Below are 22567 nucleotides of genomic sequence, written 5' to 3'. Positions count from 1 at the left end.
AATTCCGAAAGCTGAACAGAATACTCTGCTTAATGTGAGGCCAGACAGCTCCAATTATTGAATGAGTAACGTGAACAAATCTTAATAAATTTTATTGTTTCCACAGTTTTATTTAAAAATTTTATATATATTTCACTTTTATTTGTAGTTGGTTTCACAGGTTTGCAAATGTACCCACGTAAGCCGAATTGCACTGGTTAATTTTTTTGCTCGTTTTTTTTTTTTTTTTTGATTTTCGCAACTTGCGTATCAAGGGTCCGAATTACCGCATACGTGAGCGCTTTTGTATCAAACGAAATGTTATCTCGTATTTAATGGGTGTTTGTTACAACACTTGTAAATCCTCATGTCCAAATTTTTCTAAATAATACTCGATAAACATTTGCGTTCTTAATATCAAAATCCTCTTCATAAAAAGATACAGCGGTCAAAAAAAGTATTAATCATTCAATGTTTTTTTTTTTAATAAGTCTACAAAAGACAATTGGAATAAAAACATATTAAACTAATGATGCAGTAGTGCTTGTGTGATATATATGTACACAATTTCATTGTTTTTAAAGAAAAAATAGTATTTATTGGAACAAAAAGGGCCATTTTACAGCTGAACACAAAAAATTAAACAAAAAAAGTATTCATCATTGCAAAAAAACAAAAAAATAAATAACATAATTTAAAAAAATTAATACTTTGTTATTCGACCACCGCGTCTTGTAACTTCTTTTAAACGGTTTGACATCGATTGGACTAATTTAGCGTTTATATTTTGGTCTATATTAGTCCATTCCTCCATTATCACCTGTTGCATTTGACTCTTGCTCGAAAAATTGCGCGTTCTCAATTTGCGTTCGAGATGTTCCCAAAGATGTTCAATTGGGTTCAAGTCGGGACTTTGAGGAGGAGTTTTAATGACTTTGGGGCAGTTATACAGCATCCACATCTTGGTATTTAAAGCAGAATGTTTGGGGTCATTATCTTGATAATATTGAAAGTTATTACCAAGCCCAAGTTTTACAGCACTCTCTTTTAAATTCCTCTTTAAAATGTCAATGTAATACTTATGATCCATTACTCCATTAATAATTTCAAGATTTCCCGCTCCTGAAGCCGCCATACACCCCCAAACCATTAAACCACCTCCACCATGTTTTACAGTAGCAACTGTGTTTCGTTCTTCAAGCTCTGTATTTGGTTTTCTGTACACTATGACCTTTCCATCGCACCCAAAAAGATTAAACTTGCTCTCGTCTGCAAAAATGACTGTTTTCCAAAATGATTCGGGCTGTTTTACATACATTTTTGCGAAGTTTAGCCTTTTCACTCGGTTTATTTTATTTATAAAGGGCTTCTTACGTGCAGTTCTTCCTCTGTAACTATGCCTTTTGAGTGTATTTCGAATTGTTTGTGTAGTAACTTCCTTCCCTAAATATTCCATAGTGTTTTTACGAAGAATGGTCGCATTTGTCTTCGGAGTTTTCTGAACTTGCCGCACTAGCCAACGCACATCTCCAACTGAAAGTGCTTTTGGTCGACTAGATCTTGGTTTATTGTCAACAGTTTTCGTTTCTGTCCACTTTCTGATGATGGATTGTATAGTAGATCGTGGTCTATTTAATATTTCACTGATAGTTTTTTGAGTTAAACCATTCCTGTGGTGTTTTATTATCAAAACTTTTACCTCATCAGAAACCTCGTTTTGCTTACGACCCATTTTGACAAAAACTATATTTTCAATGAAATTAAATATTTGCTGTCAAGGGCAAAGCCTCCTTTACTAAATAAAACAGAAAAGGGGGATTCCCAAATAATATTTGAATTTGACTTTGATGATAGCACATCAATGATGAATACTTTTTTTGTTCTGTTTTTGGTGTTATTATATAAAATTGCATTTTTTGCGCTAATTAAATTTATTTTTTGAATTTATTTTAAAACATATTACGAAAAATAAACTATTGCATAAAACTGCATTATTTGTTTACTTTAAATTTTCTTCAATTACCCAAAATAAGTGAATTTATTATCAATTTTGCTAATGATGAATACTTTTTTTGACCGCTGTACATAATTCAGAATGTGTGTGATTTCGAACGATTCTACTTGTCCCAGTTCTAAATTAAAACAATGCAATTATGTCCCCGATATTGCGACAATCTTGTGAAAAAAAGAGAAATAATTTACAACGGCATGTCGAATTTGCAACAGTAAACAAAAACCAAAATAAAACCAATTTGATGTGCGTGAATAAATTAAGAAGAATGTTTAACAATTAAAAATCCTCTATGCCGAAGGTGGGGCATAAAACTCACCTAAAACAAAATAAACAGCAGCATAAGCTATAAAAAAAAAACGTACCCCAAAGTACTGCAGGTAAATTATTTAAGGTCAGAGGTGATGCCAAACAATTTACCAGCAAAAAGCGTAACAAAAATTGTAAAAAGGCAAAAAAAAAGGTAAAACAGCACTAATTTTAATTGTTGGAAATAGTTACAAATAAGTTCATAATTCTGACGGAAATATTTGCAGTCTTGATGTACCATTTGAATTTCCCCAATTCCAAATAAATCAACTCACCAAGAAAATCATAAAAAATCTTCGAAAATTTAGTTAGTTGTTTGTTCACTCGACGAATTCTGGCGACATTTGTGAGGCATGCAGTAGACTTGTGTAGACTCGGCAAAAAAAATGGTTCCAGATCATAAATATAAAATTTTAATCGGACTGCACTCCCCACGCAAACAGCAACAGAATATTAGGATAAAAAACTTAAATTTATATAAAAGAGTGGCCCAAAAAGCACACAATTTAATGCGTAGTTGACATCCCTGTTTTTGATTTGGCTGATAAAAAAATATAGACAAGGAACCTATTGTGAATTATTTGAAAACAGCTGTAATGGTTCTGATTAAGCCACTCACTGAAGTATAATTCAAAGGTAAGTGAAGCACATACTCTAAAAGCTGCCTGGTCTCACATTAGTTGTTACACATAAAAAAAATAAAAGCTAAGGCTAAACGTATCTTGAGAATATAATTTATAGTTCAAAAGCAAACAGTGAACATTACTGGTTGAAATTTAATTAAATCATCTTCTTTACATTCACAACATCTTCTTTTTTCATTCATAATCATGCTGTTGCTCAAATTTTTTTCGTTCATTTCTAACCGTCGTAGTTGGCAGTTTTGCAAAGAGTCGCATAAGACATTGATATGATTTATTGTCTATGCCTCTAACAGATTATTTGGCGAAATTAAATCAAATTAATCATGTTGTTATAGATGGAAGGCATTCATCCAGTGTGTTAGACGGGGAACGAACATTGAATCAGATCAATACAATCTGACACTGCACGGAAGCTGGAAGTCGAAAAGCTACAAACGCCACAGATGACATCGGTATACACCATTCGACTGAGCCAATTGCTTCATGAAAGCACTCTTTGTCCCGATATAGCGGCCTACTCCATAGAAAATGTTGGTACCAGAGCCCTCCCCCAAGAAATTCACGATACAACCAAGAGTGTCGAAATGCTGCTAAAGCCAATAAATGTAATTGCTACAGATGGGATGCTTAGGATATGGAAAGAACATCCATCCCAGCTGCTTGTATCCGATAGTAGCGGTGACGAGGACACCACAGAACCAATTCCTTATGATGGCAAAGAATGTATACCGCCTAGTCAGAATAATGAGGGGAAAGTATAAGCTCTTCTGCGCAATTTGACTAGAAGAACGTATAACCGATAATTGGAACCTCAGCATACAATGTCCCGTGAACAAGAAAGGTAGCAAGACTGACAGTTTTTGACAATTATAGAAGAACAAGTCTGTTTCCCATCGCATACAAGATGTCCTCGAGCGTACTCTGTGAAAGATTAATATCTAAAGTCAATGATATAATTGCTCCCTACAAACGCGACCTGGACCAAATAATAATTATAATAATCATAATGCGACAAATCTTGGAAAAGATTCGAGAAGGACAGATCAATACTTACCATATCTTCCTTGTCTACAAAGCCGCTTTCGACAGTCCTATACCTTGGGAGGTATGTTTGGTTTGGATGACGCCTACTGATACACGTTCCTCAGCAAAAACAGGAAAGAACCTATCCGAACTGTTCAATACCAAACTAGGTTGCAAACAGGGAGACTGCTTATCGTGTGATCTCTTTAATTTTCTGTTGGAGAAAATTATACGAGATACAGAAGTGAATAGGTACTCATAAGAGACCACATGATGCTCGTTTAGGCAGACGAACAATGTTACCCCTCAGAAACAAAGGAACAAAGCTAACTTTTAAAAGATCGTCTTGTTATATGACTTCGAAGCATAAGTACTTGCGAGTCAGCTCTTGGAGTGTTCGAGAGAAGAATTTTTTGTAAAATCTATGGAACAGCCTGCGTTGATGGAGAACATCGGCGTCGTATGAACGACGAGTTGCATGATGAAGTTGGCATAGTTAAACATATCAAAATATAAAGGTTGTATTGGCCAGGTGATGATGTCAGAATGAATGAAGAAGCTACAGCTAAGAAGAATTTTGAATACTAAAACTCCGAAGGAACGAAAAAGAAAACGATGTTTTTGGGAAAACACATACACACGATGAGGAAGTTTGATGTTCAGTGTACTCCCCGCATTTGGCATACTTATAATTTGGCTGTCAATGATGTAGCTCTATTGTGAATTATTTGTACGCATGCTGACAATATGCGTGTTCGTCACAAAATAATTTTTGCTCAAAAATGTTTGTAAATTTGCACAAATTGTTACTGAAAGTCGTTCGCGTACCTTTTTTAACAGAACAGAAGAGAGAATTGAGAGTCTGATAATTCAGAGTTTGCAAATATCTACTGGAGGTTTTTCCCCATCAGAAATTTGCTGCATCGAATAGTTGTTTTATGACAACCAGCTGTTGGTTTCAAAAAAAAATAGCAAAAGAGAATAGAGGCTGTTCTCACTCTTCTGCAAATTTTTACTGAAAAAGTACGCGGTGCGTGCTCAAAAAGTTCTGCTTTTTACTGGAAAAGTACGCGAACAGATCAACTATTCGATGATTGTGATGAATGTCGCTACAAATAAGGTGAGCTGGCTATGGTTATAGGTTTTTCTTAACTTGTATAAATCATTGATTAAATGCTTATTTAATTGTTGTACTTTTTAGTGTAAGCCCTCCCTATTAGAAAGAACTTTCATACTTACATAATTCTTTCCTCAATCCAAGGTGCCAAATAGACTCGTATATCGGCTAAACCCTTTTCATCATAGTACTGTATCATCGACTGTTTCACATCTGGATTGCATGAGATTCTCTTCCACAGATTCATTTTGTGAAATTGTCTGGACGTTATGGCAAACTATCGTTAGGCAGCGATCTATCTAACCAATTGTCCTTGTACTCCCACCACACTTCTCAATGCTTTGCGTCTCTGTATGCAAAAGCTCTCTTTTTTCTGTTTTTTTCGTTAACCGAATCAAATGTTTAAATCAGAATCAATTGCAATTTAAATCCTTTGGTATTGTTTTTCTTTACTTTCTGACTATTTATCCTAATTGACAATTATAATTTGATTGATGTCTGCTGGGGGCAAGGACATCCATGAGCACCACCACCATTGGTCCGGGCACTCACAATTTATGCTTTAGAGTGTATGAAATTAGGTTATGAATTAGAGACAGCCGTGGTGTGGTGAGTAAGATGATGACGTACGCACATAGGTGTTGGAGTTAATCATCCAACCCAAAATGATTAGAATTCAATATTTGATGGTGTTGTGGTGGTGGTTTTAAGTGATTTTTTTTTTATTTCTGCCAATTATTAAAAATATGAAGTTATGTATTGGTTTGATTAGGATATTAGTTGGCGGTGCAGTTGGGTGACAATGACCTTGGTTCCAGATTACTTATTTTTTGTTATGTAGTGGTGGTGACTTATTATTTTATGATATTAATTTTGATGTATGTTTGTTTCATTTACTTTTGGATGAACGAGAACATATACTAAAATGAAAAATAAAGCAAATTCGCAGAAGATATAAAAAATGTTTTAATAACGGCAATATGTTAGAATGTTGTTATGTTTTGATATAGGCATATGTATGTCTCCTACATTTTTAATACATTAAATAAAAAACCCCATGAAAAATTTCCTCAATTAGGAAATCACATAAATTTTCATATTCGTTTTTATATCTCGGTACGCAACTTTTTTTTTGGAAAAAAAAAAACACTGTGTGATAACAACACAGAAGAAGAAACTACTCTAACCCATTATTAACTTTTTTTTTGTACAATGACAAAATTATTATAGACCAGTATGTCAGAAATTAATAGGAAAACTAATCATACATATTCTTTTTTTGTTCTTACCTTTTTTATAACAAAATCCAAGTGTTTGGCAATGGTATATTAAAATATCTGAAAGAAAAATATTTTTATTAAAATTAACAAAAAAAAAATTAAAATTAATTACTATGTTGTTTATAGAGGACAAACGAACTTAATTTAAAAAAAATCATATTATTAAAAAAACTTACTATAAAATTATTCATCATATAGATTTTTTTACTATAAAAAATTTAAATCTTAAATAAATAATCTTCTTATATATAAAATTAAATTTGTGTTTGTTTGTTCCTTATAGACTCGAAAACGGCTGAACCGATTATCTTGAAATTTTCACAAATATTTTGATATCGTAAGGGGGGCGGACGCTCCCCCTTACCACAAAAGTAAAAGTGGACCGATCTGGACAATATGGGACTCAAATGAAAAGTATTCAGGAATGAAGTACGAATTTCATATTAAAAATAGGGTCCAAGTAACTGGGGGGCCGCCCCAACCCCAAAACGCCCTAAAATAAGTTTTTTTTTTATGACGATCATGACATAGTGGGACTCAAATTAAAGGTATTTGGGAGAAGATTGCGAATATGGTCAGGAAAGATATATAGGATTTGTAATTTTTTGATTTCGGGAGAGGGTGGACCCTTTCCCGTTACCCACAAACACCACCCAAAATCAAAAGTGTACCGATCGGGACAATATGGGTATCAAATGAAAGGTATTGGAAATGGTATTAAAATTTGGGTCCAAGTACCCATGGGGCCACCCCAAATTTTCCCCAAACAGACATATTGGACGTTCATGTCGATATGGGCCTCAAATGAAAGGTTTTCGGGATTATGAATCTGCCATAAAAAATCAGTTTGAATTATAGGGGGTCAACCTACCCTCAAAAACGCCTTAAATGGGCACATGACCCATCATGACTATATGGGACTATATAAGTTTTTTTGTTTGTGCCCTAGAATCAAAAACGGCGGAAGGATTTTTAGAATTTTCACACATTGTGTAAGTTTGTCTGGAAAGAAATATAGGCTATATAATTTTAAGATATCGGATGGGGGTGGTCCATCCCCCTTAACCCAACAACACAAAAACTCCTCTACCCAACCCAAAAACTCCTCTAAACAGATATATTCGACGTTCATGTCAATATGGGTCTCAAATGAAAAATCGACAGTAGATTACATATATGGTATACAAAATTAGGTCCAAGTAATGAGAGGTCGTCCCACCCCTACACCCCCAAATGGGCATATTAGCCGACCATTTCTATATGGGACTCAAATGAAAGGTATTTGAGAGTAGATTACGAATATGACATTAACATTTGTGTTCAAGTCTAGGTGGGGCTTTTCCTTAAAAAAAATAAGTCAAATTGGTTGACCAATAATGACAATATGGGACTCAAATGAAAGGTATTTGAGAGTAGAAAACGAATTTGATATCCAATTATGGAGCTAAGTGTTTGGGGCTACGCCCTAAAGCACCCCCTAAACTAAACTTCATTTCCGATTATGGCAATATGGAGCTCAAATCAACGGTATTTGGGAGTAAATAACGAATTTGATATCTATTTTCAGGGCAAAGTGCCGGTGGCCGCCCCAGCCCCCAAACAGCCTCCAAACAGTTCATATTTACCAACCATGGCAATATGGGGCTAACATTAAATAGATTTGGGAGTGCAGCACGAATTTGATATCCATATTTGAGTCGAAATGTCTGAGTGCCATCGCTCTCCTAAAAAACACTTCTCATTACCCTAACTTTCAAAAACACTAGATCTCGGAGATTGGTAACGCGATTCGTTCGAATTTTTTTTTTTGCTCTCTCACAGTCAAAACAAAACATGGTTTCAATTGTTGGGGTTGGGTGCCTCGGGGGCCGTCCAAAACCCGCCAAATGGGTATATAGACCAATCACGACAATGTAGAGCTCAAACGAAAGGTTTTTGAGAGAAAAAAAACGAATTTGATATCCAATTGAAGAGCCATGTGTTTGGGGAACTGCCCCACCTGAAAACACCTCCCTATTCTAAAAAAGCTATTTGATGTTTAAATTGATTGGGAAATTGATACTCATTTTCGGAACAAAGACCCTGGGGTTCATCTCACCCTTAAAGACTTTATTTACCGATCATGCCATTATGGGGCTCATATTCAATGTATTTGAAATTAGAGCACGAATTGAGTGTCTCTCTAAAGCGGAAATATTTACCAATACGATAATATAGGACTGAAAAGAAAGGTATTTGGGAGTGGAGTAAAAATTTACCCAAGAACCGAGAGGGAGCACACTTCGCACACATCAATGAAAGCTTTCCGATTCAAGTTTAAACTCAATGATAAGGGACTTTTTTTATAGCCAAGTCCGAATGGCGTGCCGCACTGCAACACCTCTTTGGGGAGAATTTTTTACATGACCATGCATGGCAAATGTCGCTAGCATTAAGAAAGCGATCACCACCGTTTTAAATATTGTCCGATTTTATTGCCAGGATTGAAACCCAGGCGTTAAGTGTTATAGGCCGACATAGGCTACTGTGGCACGAATTCGATATACACATTCAGGTCGAAGGGTCTCAACCCAAAAAGTTATTGGAGAGTTAAAAAAACGCAGCTGAGCGTGCCCGGTTCTGCTAGTTGTTAGAAATAGAAATATATAGGCCCGTTTCGGTTTTAGAAGACGCAATACGAAAGAATTTCTTTAGCTTCATTTATGCCAACTTTACCACATAAAAGTTATAATGCATACTTTAATCGAATTTCTCTCCAGTTAGAAGAACCTAAAGTGAATTTAAACCTTATAAGTATAAGGTCGGAAAATATAAGTAAGGCAGGTTTCTGCGTTTTGCAAATTCGAAAACCGGGACAGGCCTCCTAAAAAAATTTAAACTAAATTTTCATTGGAAATCTTATTATAAAAAAGAAAAACTCTCTGTGACAAGTTAAAAACATACAACCTTTAATCTATCCTTATATTTAATATGAATACCAATTATTTGATTAATTGCTTATACTTGTATGCAATATGAGTCTTCCTTTCGCCGGCACAATGAGCAAGCTAAGGCGTTAAAAAAACAGTGACATCTCAAATAACGATTAGTCTATAGCAAAACAACAAATAAATGTACGCAAATCTACCCTACCAATCACACACACTTTACAACCCCACATATGCCAATAAACAGAAGCGTAGCAGAAGCTCTAATCGTATTTAAGTATGACAATCGGCCTTTCGCTGTTGGTTTGTCTCAAACAAAGGTACATACATACGTATGTATGTGCGTAGAAAAAGGTGTGGGGGCACGCGAAGCCCCCATACATTTCTCTCATTCGCTCTCTTTCACTTATTTACCTGAGCACGAATATTGAAATTTCAACGACATTTGAGAACGAAATTTATATTGTGTTTATAAATAAAACAAATAAATAATATGTATGCGCACAATGTAAACACAAACAAAATAACTAAATTACACAATATTGTGAAAGCGCCAACAGGTACTGATAGCTAGGCAGGAGTCTGCAGGATCTCATTTATACACAGGTAATTTATCTTTGATATATAACATTAGTTTAGAAACTTCAAAGGCGAATGTAAGTATTAAATGGCGGCGTGGTTTTTAATTTGGTGACGGTAACAGTTACATTTGAACAGAATGAGAACATGGTAGAAGGAAAGAGCTCAGGCGTCTATCGGGGTCAGAGGCTGGGGGATAGCTGGACAGCTATAGATATACTGGTCAGCTACGAAGTATAAGTAGACCCTGATCAAGAACGGTAAAAAAATTAAAAACATGCTACAAAAAGGCATTTATAAAGAACTAGGTCTTCACTATATGGTAGAGCTGGCAAAATATTGATAACAATATCGATACTATAGATATTTTATTTTTTGTCTAAATATCGATTGATATCTTTCCTATCGATGCTAACGGCAAAGTTAAATTTGTTGCAAAATTGAACAAAAATAGGCGATCCGAGACTGTATCGTTTAAGATACATTGCGCTTATAGATGGCGTAATGTTCATTTGTTTAGGCTAAACTTGTTTACAATGATTTCTCTCGTGATTTCCAAATGATTTTATTTGGTCTGTGTAATATCAAAATATTGCTTCTATATAGGCGATCTATCGATATTATTGGCAAAGTTAAATTTTTTACAAAATTTAACAAAAATAGGCGATCCGAGACTGTATTCTTTAGATACATTGCGTCTATAGAGGGCGCAATTTTCATCTGTTTAGGCTAAAATTGTTCACAATGATTTCTCTCATGACTTCCAACTGATTTTATTCGATCTGTGCTTTGATATTGCATCTATATAAGTCGAGTTTCAGATTTTTACTTCTCATTTTCGTTTGAAATATAGGTGATGGCAAATTAACGATAGTATCGATACTGTCGTTATTTATCTCCGGCGATGATCTCCAATAGATGCAGGCTAGGGATTGACGACAGGAGCTGATAGCAATAATGAACTGTACTCGGTATAAAATGATGCTGCTGCCCGCGAAAAGAAAAAAAAATAAAAACAGTTCTCATGCCGGACGAAGAAGTCTACAATTGCAGCTATTAGATATTTCATCTCTGCTACTTCCAGCAAAGAAACCACTATTCCACATCTGTATGACAGGTAAAAATTGCAAATTTTGTCCATGAACATTCCACTAAGGAATAGAACTTCTCACACATCAATGGGTGCAGTCCGATTCAAGTTTCAGCTCAACGATAAGGGGCCTCCTTTTTACAGCCGAATCCGAACGGCGTGCCGCAGTTCGAAACCTCTTTGGAGAGAAGTTTTACATGGCATAGTACCTCACAAATGTTGCCGCTGAATATTTTTGTAATGGTCTCGCCAGGATTCGATCCCAGGCGTTCAGCGTCATAGGCGGACATGCTAATCTCTGCCCTATGGTGGCCTCCTGACAGGGTACTGATTTTAAACTTTTTACAAGGATCAAGTGTATTCGAGGTCATATCAGAGTGGGGACAGGACTTCATACGAGGATACTAGATATCGGGACTGTCAGTTATGGAACAAACCTTGCACAGATATTGTTCCATATAAAAATTTTCCGAAAACGTTCAACAGTATCTGCTAGTTGGGCGGCCTGCATCTTATTGACTTTGAACTCTTTAGTGAGGAAACAGGTAGGTAGGACAGAGTGAAATGACGTGACTCATTAATGATGGTAGGTTAATGTCTATCATTTCTAGAGTTTAAAAATCATTTGTAGCTAGCCTTGTCTTTCCCTTATCCTTTATAACATGGGAGATGAAGAAGGTTAACTTTTCCGTTTTATGATATAGCTGGGTCATGTGATGCTTATCAACACAAATACACACACACACACACAAAGTACACATTTTCATATCTTTGTTAGTTTTCAAACAAAAAAATCCTTGCTCGCTGTATCCAGCACAAAGATATGCTATTGGCATGGGCAACAACAACAACTTCGACAACAAAAAATGTTGTTCATCGTTTAGTATTTAGTTTGGCTAAATCGGTTGGTCGCTCATCCCTGCTAACTGCCTATGATACGCCAGCCAGTTGTCATTTACAAGTCATCCAAGCCAACAAAACACCTTTGTCTGCAGGGGCCATTGTTCTAATGGATTTTTAATATGTATGATAGTATGTTGTGTAAGTATGTGTGGTTGAGCCATGTACGTGATTGTTTTCTATAATTTTTGTTTTTCAGTCTTTGCACTGAGATAGCCGCATTTATTGTTAAGGATTTCGTTTTCTATTGCAAGAAAAATATATTCAAATTGTTTTAGGTTTGGTTTCTGCTATCAGGTGCAGTGGTATCTCTATGATGTTCTTTGGTAACCTCATCATCCCAGTGGGAAAATGGCGAATGTATTACATTTGGAACACTTAATATAATTCGTTATAGGATTGACATTTTATAAGATATCTCAAAGAATAAAGGTATCTCAATGTATCTTAAAGGATACATTTAGTCTCGAATCGCTTATTTTTGTTTAATTTTGCAAAAAAAAATTAAATTTTCCGATTGTATCCATCGGAAAAATATCAATCGATATTCAGTCAAAAGTTAAATATCGCTGGTGTCATCCATATTTTGCCAGCTCTAGTGTAATACCACATCAAATAAAGTGGGAACGTATGTTTTTGAGAGTGACGATTCTTCTTCATTTTGGCATTCCGTTATCTGTTTTTACCTTCTTGTCGCGTCAAAAAACATACATGATTTAGTTTGCCTTGCATTGTGTAGAATGAAAGACTTTTCTAAGTAAAACAATTATTAAAAATTGAATTTTTCGACTTAATCAGACTATTTTTGGCTTTTTTCATTGGCTAATAAAATGCCAACCTATGACCTGATTTTGCTGAAATTTTAAGCAGTGAGTTGTATTACAAGCGATTTCCCGAATAAATTCTCGCTTCCTAGACAGCAAACTTTTCCATAATAGTGTTTAAAATTAATGCTGTATTTAGCAATAAAAGAGAATTTTTTGCTATTTTTACATTTTGCAGAATAAATTATTCAATGTATTTCGAAGGATAGATAATTTGATTTCTTATAATTCTAGCCGAACCGGGCCCGTTCCGTTGCGCCTTCTTTAACTCTCTAATATCTTTTTAGGGTGGGGACACTTCGCCCTGAATGCGCATATCGAATTCATGCCATTGTAGCCTATGACGCTGAACGCGTTCGAATCCTGGCGAGAACATCGGATAAAAAAGGTCCCTTATCATTGAGTTTAAACTTGACTCGGAAAGCACTCACTGATGTGTGAGAATTTGCCCCTTCTCGTTTCGTAATGTTCTCATTAGGGGAGGGATGGCACCTCAGACAGTTCGACTCAAATATGAATATCAAATTCATGCTCCACTTCCAAATTTTCCAAAATTCGTTCTTTATTCCCAACGGAAATGAAATTCAGTTTAGGGGTGTTTTAGGGCGTACCCCCCCCAAAAAAAAAAAACTTGGTTCCAAAATTGGATATCAAGTTCATTTTTTACTCTCAAATACCTTTCATTCAAGCCCCATATTGAAATGAACGTCCAATGTCTGTTTGTACTTAGACTCAAATTTTAGTAACATATTCGTATTCTACTCTCTAATACATTTCATTTGATACCTATATTGTCCCGATCGGTCCACTTTTGATTTTGTGTTTTTGGCATTAGGGTCCGCCTCCTTTCCGATATCGACAAATAATATAGCCTATGTTTCCTTGCACCGAGAACCGAGAAAATCGGTTCTACCGTTTTACAGTCTATACGGAACAAACAAACCGAGCCCCTTTTATCCGTGATTGACTAATGTGCCCACTTTGGGCGTTTTTGTGGGAGTGGGGTGACCCCTTATACTTCAACATGAATTTGTATGCCAGATTCGTTATCTACTCCCGTATACTTTTCATTCGATAATTATATCGTCCTTATCGGTCCACTTTTTATTTGGGGTGGAGTTTTTGGGGTAAGGGTGGGCCCCTTCCGTTGTCAATAAATTATAAAGCCTATTCTCACTTTCTGACCATATTCGTAATCTACACCCGAATACCTTTCATTTGAGTCCCATATTGTCATGATCGTCAAATAAACCTATTTTAAGGGGCTTTGGGGCTGGGGCGGCCCCCCAGGAATTTGGACTCAAATTTTATTATAAAATTCGTACTCTACTCTTGAATACATTTTATATGAATCCCATATTGTCCCGATCGGTCCACTTTTATCAGAAAATTATATACCCTATGTTTCCTTCCAGACCAACCTACACAATCTGTGAAAGATTCAAAGTAATCGGTTCAGCCGTTTTTGAGTCTATACGGAACAAACAAACACAAATTAAATTTATAAAAAGGATAATGTATTATAGAATAATAACGCATTAGTTAAAAAATTCTTTCCCAATACATTGTTAAATAATGTTTTCTATTAAACGAATTTTATAGTGCTCGAAGGAAGAACAATAAATATTTCTTTAAATTATTCTTTTCCTAGGACATCTCCTGTGTTAAGAATAGCGTATTATGAAATCAATAAGCTATAGACGCTATCGATTACCTTCTCATATCCCATTGATTACCTTTTCCCACTGGGACTCTTTTGATTGTGTTGTGACTTTGGTCTTATGTCACGTCCTCTCTTTTAAACCAAACCAAAGGGCAGACGAGACAATTTTAATGGCTTTTAATCTTTTGGAGGGAAACATGAAATTCATTTGTTCATACTTTCCACCTTCCTTCGGCTTTTGGTGAAATGAATTTGATCTTTCTTAATATTCTTTCTTAGACCAAGTGTGTGTTAGTTAAGGTGTAAACAAATCTCAAATGTTTTATTATTAAAACACTACAAATTCTTTAAGAGCACTACACTACAAATAAGTGATATGTAAGTCTAGTTTAAGCTACATTACGCCATTAAGCCATTGTATAGAATAAAAGACATTATGATGTTTATCGATATGCCGCTCACTTTCGCTTGTAATCGATTGGTTTGTTACCGTGCTGGCATCGTATAAAACAAGTCATTCAAGTGTAACGGCGAACGTGATCGGACATACCCCTCAACTTGTGAAAAGAAATAAAACATAAATCAAAGCATATCACTGTGTTCATTATTTAAAGGCTGTTTACACTACAACTAAACTAACATTAGAATATAGAATATAATCATTTCCCAGCTAGTCAGTAAGATAGAACTGTACCTCGCATACAAATAACGTATGTATGTACAATATATAGTGAGAAAACACTTGAACTGCTCGTGAATACACATTTCCCGGGAAATCTATCTAAAACTAACAATAATCTACAGCCAGGCTGCCATTAAATCTCTGGGGAACTTCTGAATTTAAAAACCGTCCTCGACTATCGCAGATTTATCAACAAGTTCACACTGGTATATGTGTCAAAATTGAAATGACAGCTTCGAGAAAGAGTAAACAATAAAACACCTGTTCTGCACTGACAAGCAGAAGAAGTTCCACTTTACAAGGTGGCTGACACGAAGTTTTACCAAGTTCACACTGGTATATCTGTCAAAATTGAAATGACAGTTCGAGAAAAAGGAAACAATAGAACACCATCTGCACTGACAAACAGAAGAAGTTTCACTTTAAAATGATAGCTTCAAAAAAGAGGAAACCTTTTGCACTGACAAGCTGAAGAAGTTCCACTTTACAAGGTAGCTGACACGAAGTTTTACCAAGTTCACACTGGTCAAAATGTCAAAATTGAAATGACAGCTACATAATATTTCTTTTATTGACAGTTCATTGTCATTATATTGTTTGAAAAAAGAAAGTTATTCATGACACAGTTTAAGCGTTATACTGTGTTTCCGTTACATTTTGATGTAATCACAACCGGTTATTGTTGGCGAACACATACACTTCAAAGTGAATCAAATGTTTTTGTATAACGCGCGGTGGCCACCGTCATGGCCATGGTGATCTAAAAGCAAAAAACTGCCACAACACCTTAAAGAATGCAACATATATTGAAAAACGAACTCATGGTATAGCCTTACAAGTCTTGAACCAAAGAAAAAAAAAGTTTGACTAGAATGAGCAAAGGAGTTGGTGCTCTTGCATGAACGTGTTCTCTGACGAGACTTATTCCTAACTAAGCAATTCGTTAACTTCAAAACTGTTTACTAAACTGAGCGCACATAAGTGAATTTAAGCCTTTAAACGGCCACCCTGGGTAATTTAGCGTCTTTAGTGATGGTATGGACAGCTGTGACTACCGATGGCCGCCCTCCAATCGTTTTTATTGAGACTAGCGTCAAAATAAATACGGCTTGGTATTGGAAAAATATTTGGAAAGTTGCTTCGGCGACGTGGTTTTGATCATTGGGCATGGACGTTGTTGTTTCTAAAAAAAAGGCATTGACAACATTTGTGTTCGATTCAGTATAATAGCATTCTTCGAAAAAGTATTGGGTTGCTCAAAAAGTAATTGCGGATTTTTCATATAGTCGGCGTTGAAAAATTTTTTCAACGGCTTGTGACTCTGTAATTGCATTCTTTCTTCTGTCAGTTATCAGCTGTTACTTTTAGCTTGCTTTAGAAAAAAAGTGCGCGAAATTTTGTTTACATTTGTTTGTTTGGCGTCAATTTTAATATGGAGCCCACAAAGGAGCATTTTCGTCATATTTTACTTTATTATTTCCGTAAAGGAAAATACGCGGAGCAGGTAGCTAAAAAGTTACGAGATGTGTATGGTGATAAAGCCTTAAAAGGAAGACAGTGTCAAAATTGGTTTCGCAAATTCCGTTCTGGAGACTTTTCACTTAAAGATGAGCCATGTTCAGGTCGGCCATATGAAGTTGATGATGACCAAATCAAAGCATTAATCGAATGGGATCGTCATGTAACTGAGCGTGAGATAGGAGAGAAGTTAAATATACCAAAATCAACCGTTCATTATCACATAAAAAGTCTTGGACTGGTGATAAAGCTTGATATTTGCGTACCACATGTATTGAAAGAAATTCATTTAACAAACCGAATCAACGCTTGTGATATGCACCTTAAACGCATTGAATTCGATTCGTTTTTAAAACGAATCATAACTGGAGATGAAAAATGGATTGTTTACAACAACGTTAGTCGAAAACGATCATGGTCCAAGCATGGTGAACCAGCTCAAACCACTTCAAAGGCTGATATCCACCAAAAGAAGGTTATGCTGTCTGTTTGGTGGGATTGGAAGGGTGTGGTATATTTTGAGCTGCTTCCAATACAGCCATCAAGGAGAAGCGACCAGAATTGGTCAATCGTAAAGGTGTCATATTCCACCAGGACAACGCTAGACCGCACACATCTTTGGTCACTCGCCAAAAACTGAATGAGCTTGGCTGGGAACTTTTGATGCATCCACAATATAGCACTGACCTTGCACCATCAGACTACCATTTATTTCGATCTTTGCAGAACTCCTTAAATGGTAAAACTTTCGGCAATGATGAGGCTATAAAATCGCACTTGTGTCAGTTTTTTGCAGATAAAGCCCAGAAGTTCTATGAGCGTGGAATACTAAATTTGCCAGAAAGATGGCAAAAGGTTATCGAACAAAATGGGAATTATATATTTGATTAAAGTTCATTCTAAGTTTTATTAACAATCCATTTATTTTCTTTTAAAAAATCCGCAATTACCTTTTGGGCAACCCAATACATGAAACCGAAATACATAAAAAAACCACCGCTGCAAATTTTTTTTCTGATGTTCACGCCTGGACTCAAACCAAACGTTCAGCGTCGTAGGTGGACATGCTAACCTCCAAACAGAAGACTATCGAAAACTGAGTGCAATAGTCAAAGCAAATGGTAGTCATCTCGAACAAAATCGAATGGATGCTGACATTTAGTTTACTTCCACATGTTTTTGTCATTTGAACCAATAAAAAATACTTTCACAAAAAAAAGATAGTTTGAATTGGTAACACTTATTGTCAACTTGCCGGTATTTTGTTAATAATCCTATATATAATCTCCAACTCTTTTAGAATAGGCTTCTAAGCCCCCATCTCATGATGAAAATGATCAATATTGTTTTAAACGGTATTTTTTTTTTGTTCTTCTTTAATGTACCCTGATTACCAGTAATCAGTGGCAAACAAGCTCTTCATCCATCCTACCAAACATCTGTGTTGTGTTTTTATTCATTTTTATTCTACAATACATGTTTGCATTAAGATTTTATCATAAGCCAACACAGAGTTAGAAAGAGTCACGACACTTGACTTGCTTCGTTGTTTATTTTTTTTCTAATGCCAGAGCAAACCATTATTTATATCATTAAACAAATGTGAACCTAGTGACGACAGCAAAGTCCACACGACATTCACCATGGCACCTTCCTTAGTGTGTCTCCGATGTCTGCTTGCCCCGGGTTAAATGAAAGGAAAACATAGAGTGGCATTAATTTCCACCTATAGTTTGGTGATGGTGTGGGTGATTCCCCTTCTCTGCCAACAAACAAAAACAAGATAAATATTTGCGTATAATGGTGTGTTGCCCAAATTGTTATATTTCGAGATAATACAATAAATGGCAAACGATTTTCAACAATGTGACTGGAATTTTTATCAGCTGCTAAATTTTGTGGAAATGCAAAGTTTTTCAAAAGAACTTAATTCCTAGATTTCTGTGGAAAAATTTCCAGGCCTTATAACAATTGGCGACAAGTTGTTAGCCCAAAACTGTGGGTTGGGTATTGTTGTTGCAGTAGAACCCTTTGGTGAAGACAATCTATCTTAAGTTGAATTTAAGGCAGTCAAAAAACTTTAACAGAAAAAAGGGAAATTCTTGGAAGCATTCCAAATTAAGGGATTTGAGAACTAGTTTAAAACACCTCAACCCACAAGGTTGTTATACATCCCTATGTACACAAACCTTAACTTTAAATGAATTATAAACACTGTATGTAAATAAACGTCTGTGATGCAATGTGGTAAGGCGTTTGTTAAACACACAATCATGGGATGAATAGAACGCAAATTCGAATCTCAAAAACAAAAACTTTTGCAATTAAAAAAAAAAAAAAAAACAAGTAAAAGCGTGCAAGTTCGGCCCGGCCGAATCTTCGGAACCCACCACCATCGATTCTGCTAAAATATCGGATCTACATCTAGTTAGAGACCGAATTGGATAGTACTTAGCGCAGTTGTTGAGAGTCATAACAGAACACTATATGAAAAAATTTCAGCCAAATCGGATAAAAATTGAAGCTTTTAAGGACTCAAGAAGTCAAATCGGGAGATCGGTTTAAATGGGAGCTATATCATATTCTTGACCGATTTGAACCGTACTTAAAACAGTTGTTGAGAGTCATAACAGAACACTACATTCAAAATTTCAACCAAATCAGACATAAATTGTGGCTTCCAGGGGCTCAAGAAGTCAAATCGGGAGATCGGTTTATATGGGAGCTATATCATGTTATAGACCGATTTAGACCGTACTTGGCTCCGTGGTTGGGAGTCATAACAGAATACCATGTGCAAAATTCCAGCCAAATCGGATGAAAATTAAGGCTTCCAGGCTCCCCAGAAGTCAAATCGGGAGATTGGTCTATATGGGAGTTATATCAGGTTCTTGACCGATTTAGACCTTACTTGACACAGTTATTGGAAGTCATAATAGAACACTATGTGCAAAATTTCAGCCAAATCGGACAAAAACTGTGGCTTCCATGGGCTTAAGAAGTCAAATCGGCAGATCGGTTTCTATGGGAGCTATATCATATTCTTGGCCGATTTGAACCCTACTTAAAACATTTGTTGAGAGTCATAACAGAACACTACGTGCAAAATTTCAGCCAAATCGGATCGAAAATTGTGGCCTCAAGTCGGGAGATCGGACCCCAATCTGATTTCGACAGACGGACGGACATGGCTAGTTCGAATCAGAATTTCGAGGCGATCAAGAATATATATACTTTATATGGTCCTAGATCAATATTTCGAGGAGTTACAAGCGCAATGACTAGACGGTGGTGGGTATAAAGAAACACTGTACACTAAAAGTTGTCAGAATGTGGATAGTTGCGAATGTTTCTTTCTGTGTGTTGATTCACTTTTATGATTCAATAGGGACAATATGGCAACGCCGTGATTAAATTCTTCTATGGATAGTTTAGCATCACACTAATGGCCAACTTACTGTCCTGCCACGGTATAGCTGTGAGCACCACACACGTTGGAACTTTAAGGTGTATGGTGTTCATTTCTGTCACGAGAAGCTTAGCTGCGAGCTACCGGGCGCATCCGCAGTAGCTGCAACGGCAGTCGCAGACTATCAGCGGTATCGAGCGGAGAGTCTCAGCGAGTGCCTATGATGCTCGATATGACAAGGTGAGTTATTGGCACCTTTAAATAACCAAAGGCCACCCTATTTCCGCGGCGATCGGACCTTTGGACCGGAATGAGTTTGCTCACCTACAGCAGCTTGACAAGGATCGACACCTCCACACGAAAATGTGGCTAAAACAACAACTATTGTCCACAAAGATATTCACACTCGACAATCTCGCGTTGATACCGTTCCATCTCACGTATTCCGTGATCGTCCGTAATTCCGCCTGCAGGACCGTGTTGTGATCAGGCAGTTAGAAATGGAACTCAGTTTCAGGGTCCTCTATATAGACGTTGAGACCTGTAGTGGAATTCTGTAAATTGTTTTAACTAATTTTACTTTTGTTATCCAGTACTCTCTTTCAACGACAATCGACATAATTAAAATCAGCTGCTTTCGCTAACTGAAAGAAAATCGTCAACTAAACGACGGAGAATTATTTGGTGTTTACTTTAACGACGAGAAATAAAAATCAGTTCGGGAACTCAAAAATTTGTGCAAATTTTCATAAATTTTTACTGGAAGTCGTTCGCGTACTTTATTTGCCAGAAGAAGAGAGCGCGCGAGAGAGCGCATTTTGACAGTTCGAAAATAGAGAATCTGCTATTTTTTACTGGAATTTTTTTTGCCAGCAGAAATTTGCAACTTTGAACAGATGTTTTGTCAGCTGTTTTATGAAAAGCAGCTGTTGCATGAAAATTTAAAAGCTAAGACCAAAATGGATCGAAAAGGCAATGGTAAGAAAAAAAATAACGAGTAAAAAGGCGTTAAGTTCGGCCGGGCCGAACTTTGGATACCCACCACCTCGGGTATATATGTAAACAACCTTTCGTCAAAATCCGGTGAAATTTGCATACCTTATGCCCCATAGCAACTATATCGAAATATGTTCCGATTTGGACCAAATACTAATAGGTACAAGTCATTGTTCAATTGTGTATAACAAAATATTAGTATTTTTAGTAGCTATATTGAAAAATAAAAATGTCGAAAAGCCTAATGCAACTCACTGTCCCAAATTTCGGCGACATCGGACAATAAATGCACCTTTTATGGGCCTAAAACCTTAAATCGAGAGATCGATCTATATCGTAGCTATATTCAAATCTGGACCGATCTGGGCTAAATTAAAGAAAGATGTCGAAGGCTCTACACAACTCACTGTCCCAAATTTCGGGGCCATCGGACAATTAATGCACCTTTTTTGGGCCCGAAACCTTTAATCGAGAGATGGGTCTATATGGCAGCTATATTCAAATATGGACCGATCTTGGCCAAATTGAAGATGGTTGTCAACTGCCCTAACACAACTCACTGTCCCAAAATTTCGTCGTCATCAGACAATAAATGCGCTTTTTATGGCCCCAAAACCTTAAATCGAGAGACAGGTCTATATGACAGCTATATCGAAATCTGGACCGATTTGTGCCATATTGCAGAAGTGTATTGAGGGTCTGAACTTAACTCACTGTGCTGAATTTCGGCGACATCGGACAATAAATGCGCTTTTTATGGGCCCAAAACCTTTAATCGAGAGATCGGTCTATATGGCAGCTATATCCAAATCTGGACCGATCTGAGCCAAATTGAAGAGGGATGTCGAAGGGCCTAACACAACTCACTGTCCCAAATTTCAGCAAATTCGGATAATAAATGTGGCAGATCGGTCTATATGGGGGGATCGGTCCATATAGGGGCCATATCAATATATAGTCCGATATAGCCCATCTTCGAACTTAACCTGCATATGGACAAAAAAGACTGTGCATAATTTCAGCCCAATATCTCTACTGTAGCGTGATTTCAACAGTCAGACGGACAGACGTACGGACATTGCTAGATCGTCTTAGATTTTTACGCTGATCAAAAATATATATACTTTATAGGGTCGGAAATGGATATTTCGATGTGTTGCAAACGGAATGACAAAATGAATATACCCGCATCCTACGGTGGTGGGTATAAAAATATTGTTTATTGGCAATTATTAAATTTGTTTAATTTTTATTAACTTTTAATAAAGATTTAAGGCAGCAGCCAGTGTTCAGGTATAGAAAACTCGCCAAATGAAGTTGTGATTTTACCTCAAGTCGGTTGTTCTTCATTAGAAGGTAAGTGCAAAATTTGCTGAATTATTTGGAAAATTTGAAAAACTCTAAAACATTGTATCCATCCAGACACCAAGAATAAAAAACAATTATCGATTTCTTAAGTGTTTTGATGGAATCATCCTCATCGGAGAGCTACGATGAAACCAACACCGTTCCTTTGAATTTGTTAAGGAGGGAAGATGCTGCCATGGGACTGAATGGGTCTAGCTGGGCATTTAAACAAGTGACGCACAGTGAGATTAGAAACAATTAGTGCAAAT

General features: G+C 36.4%; 1 protein-coding gene across 9 annotated transcripts in view; it reads right to left on the bottom strand.

The window, feature by feature from the left end:
• Nucleotides 1–22567, bottom strand: part of LOC106096271 (signal transducer and transcription activator) — a 150422-nt gene that overhangs the window by 44768 nt on the left and 83087 nt on the right. For all 9 annotated transcript variants that reach the window (XR_009396904.1, XR_009396907.1, XR_009396906.1 and 6 more), the window contains 2 exons: nucleotides 6373–6420; nucleotides 5206–6003 (listed from right to left, as the gene is read on the bottom strand). Coding sequence is in view for 2 of the 9 variants with exons in the window: in XM_059361890.1 (XP_059217873.1) it covers nucleotides 5206–5330 (125 nt within the window). In the remaining 7 variants the exon portion in view is untranslated. The remainder of the gene's footprint in view (nucleotides 1–5205; nucleotides 6004–6372; nucleotides 6421–22567) is intronic.

This window comes from Stomoxys calcitrans, chromosome 2 (genome assembly GCF_963082655.1).
Source record: "Stomoxys calcitrans chromosome 2, idStoCalc2.1, whole genome shotgun sequence".
NCBI classification, from domain to species: Eukaryota; Metazoa; Arthropoda; class Insecta; order Diptera; family Muscidae; genus Stomoxys; species Stomoxys calcitrans.
This window is presented reverse-complemented; position numbering and strand designations above follow the sequence as displayed.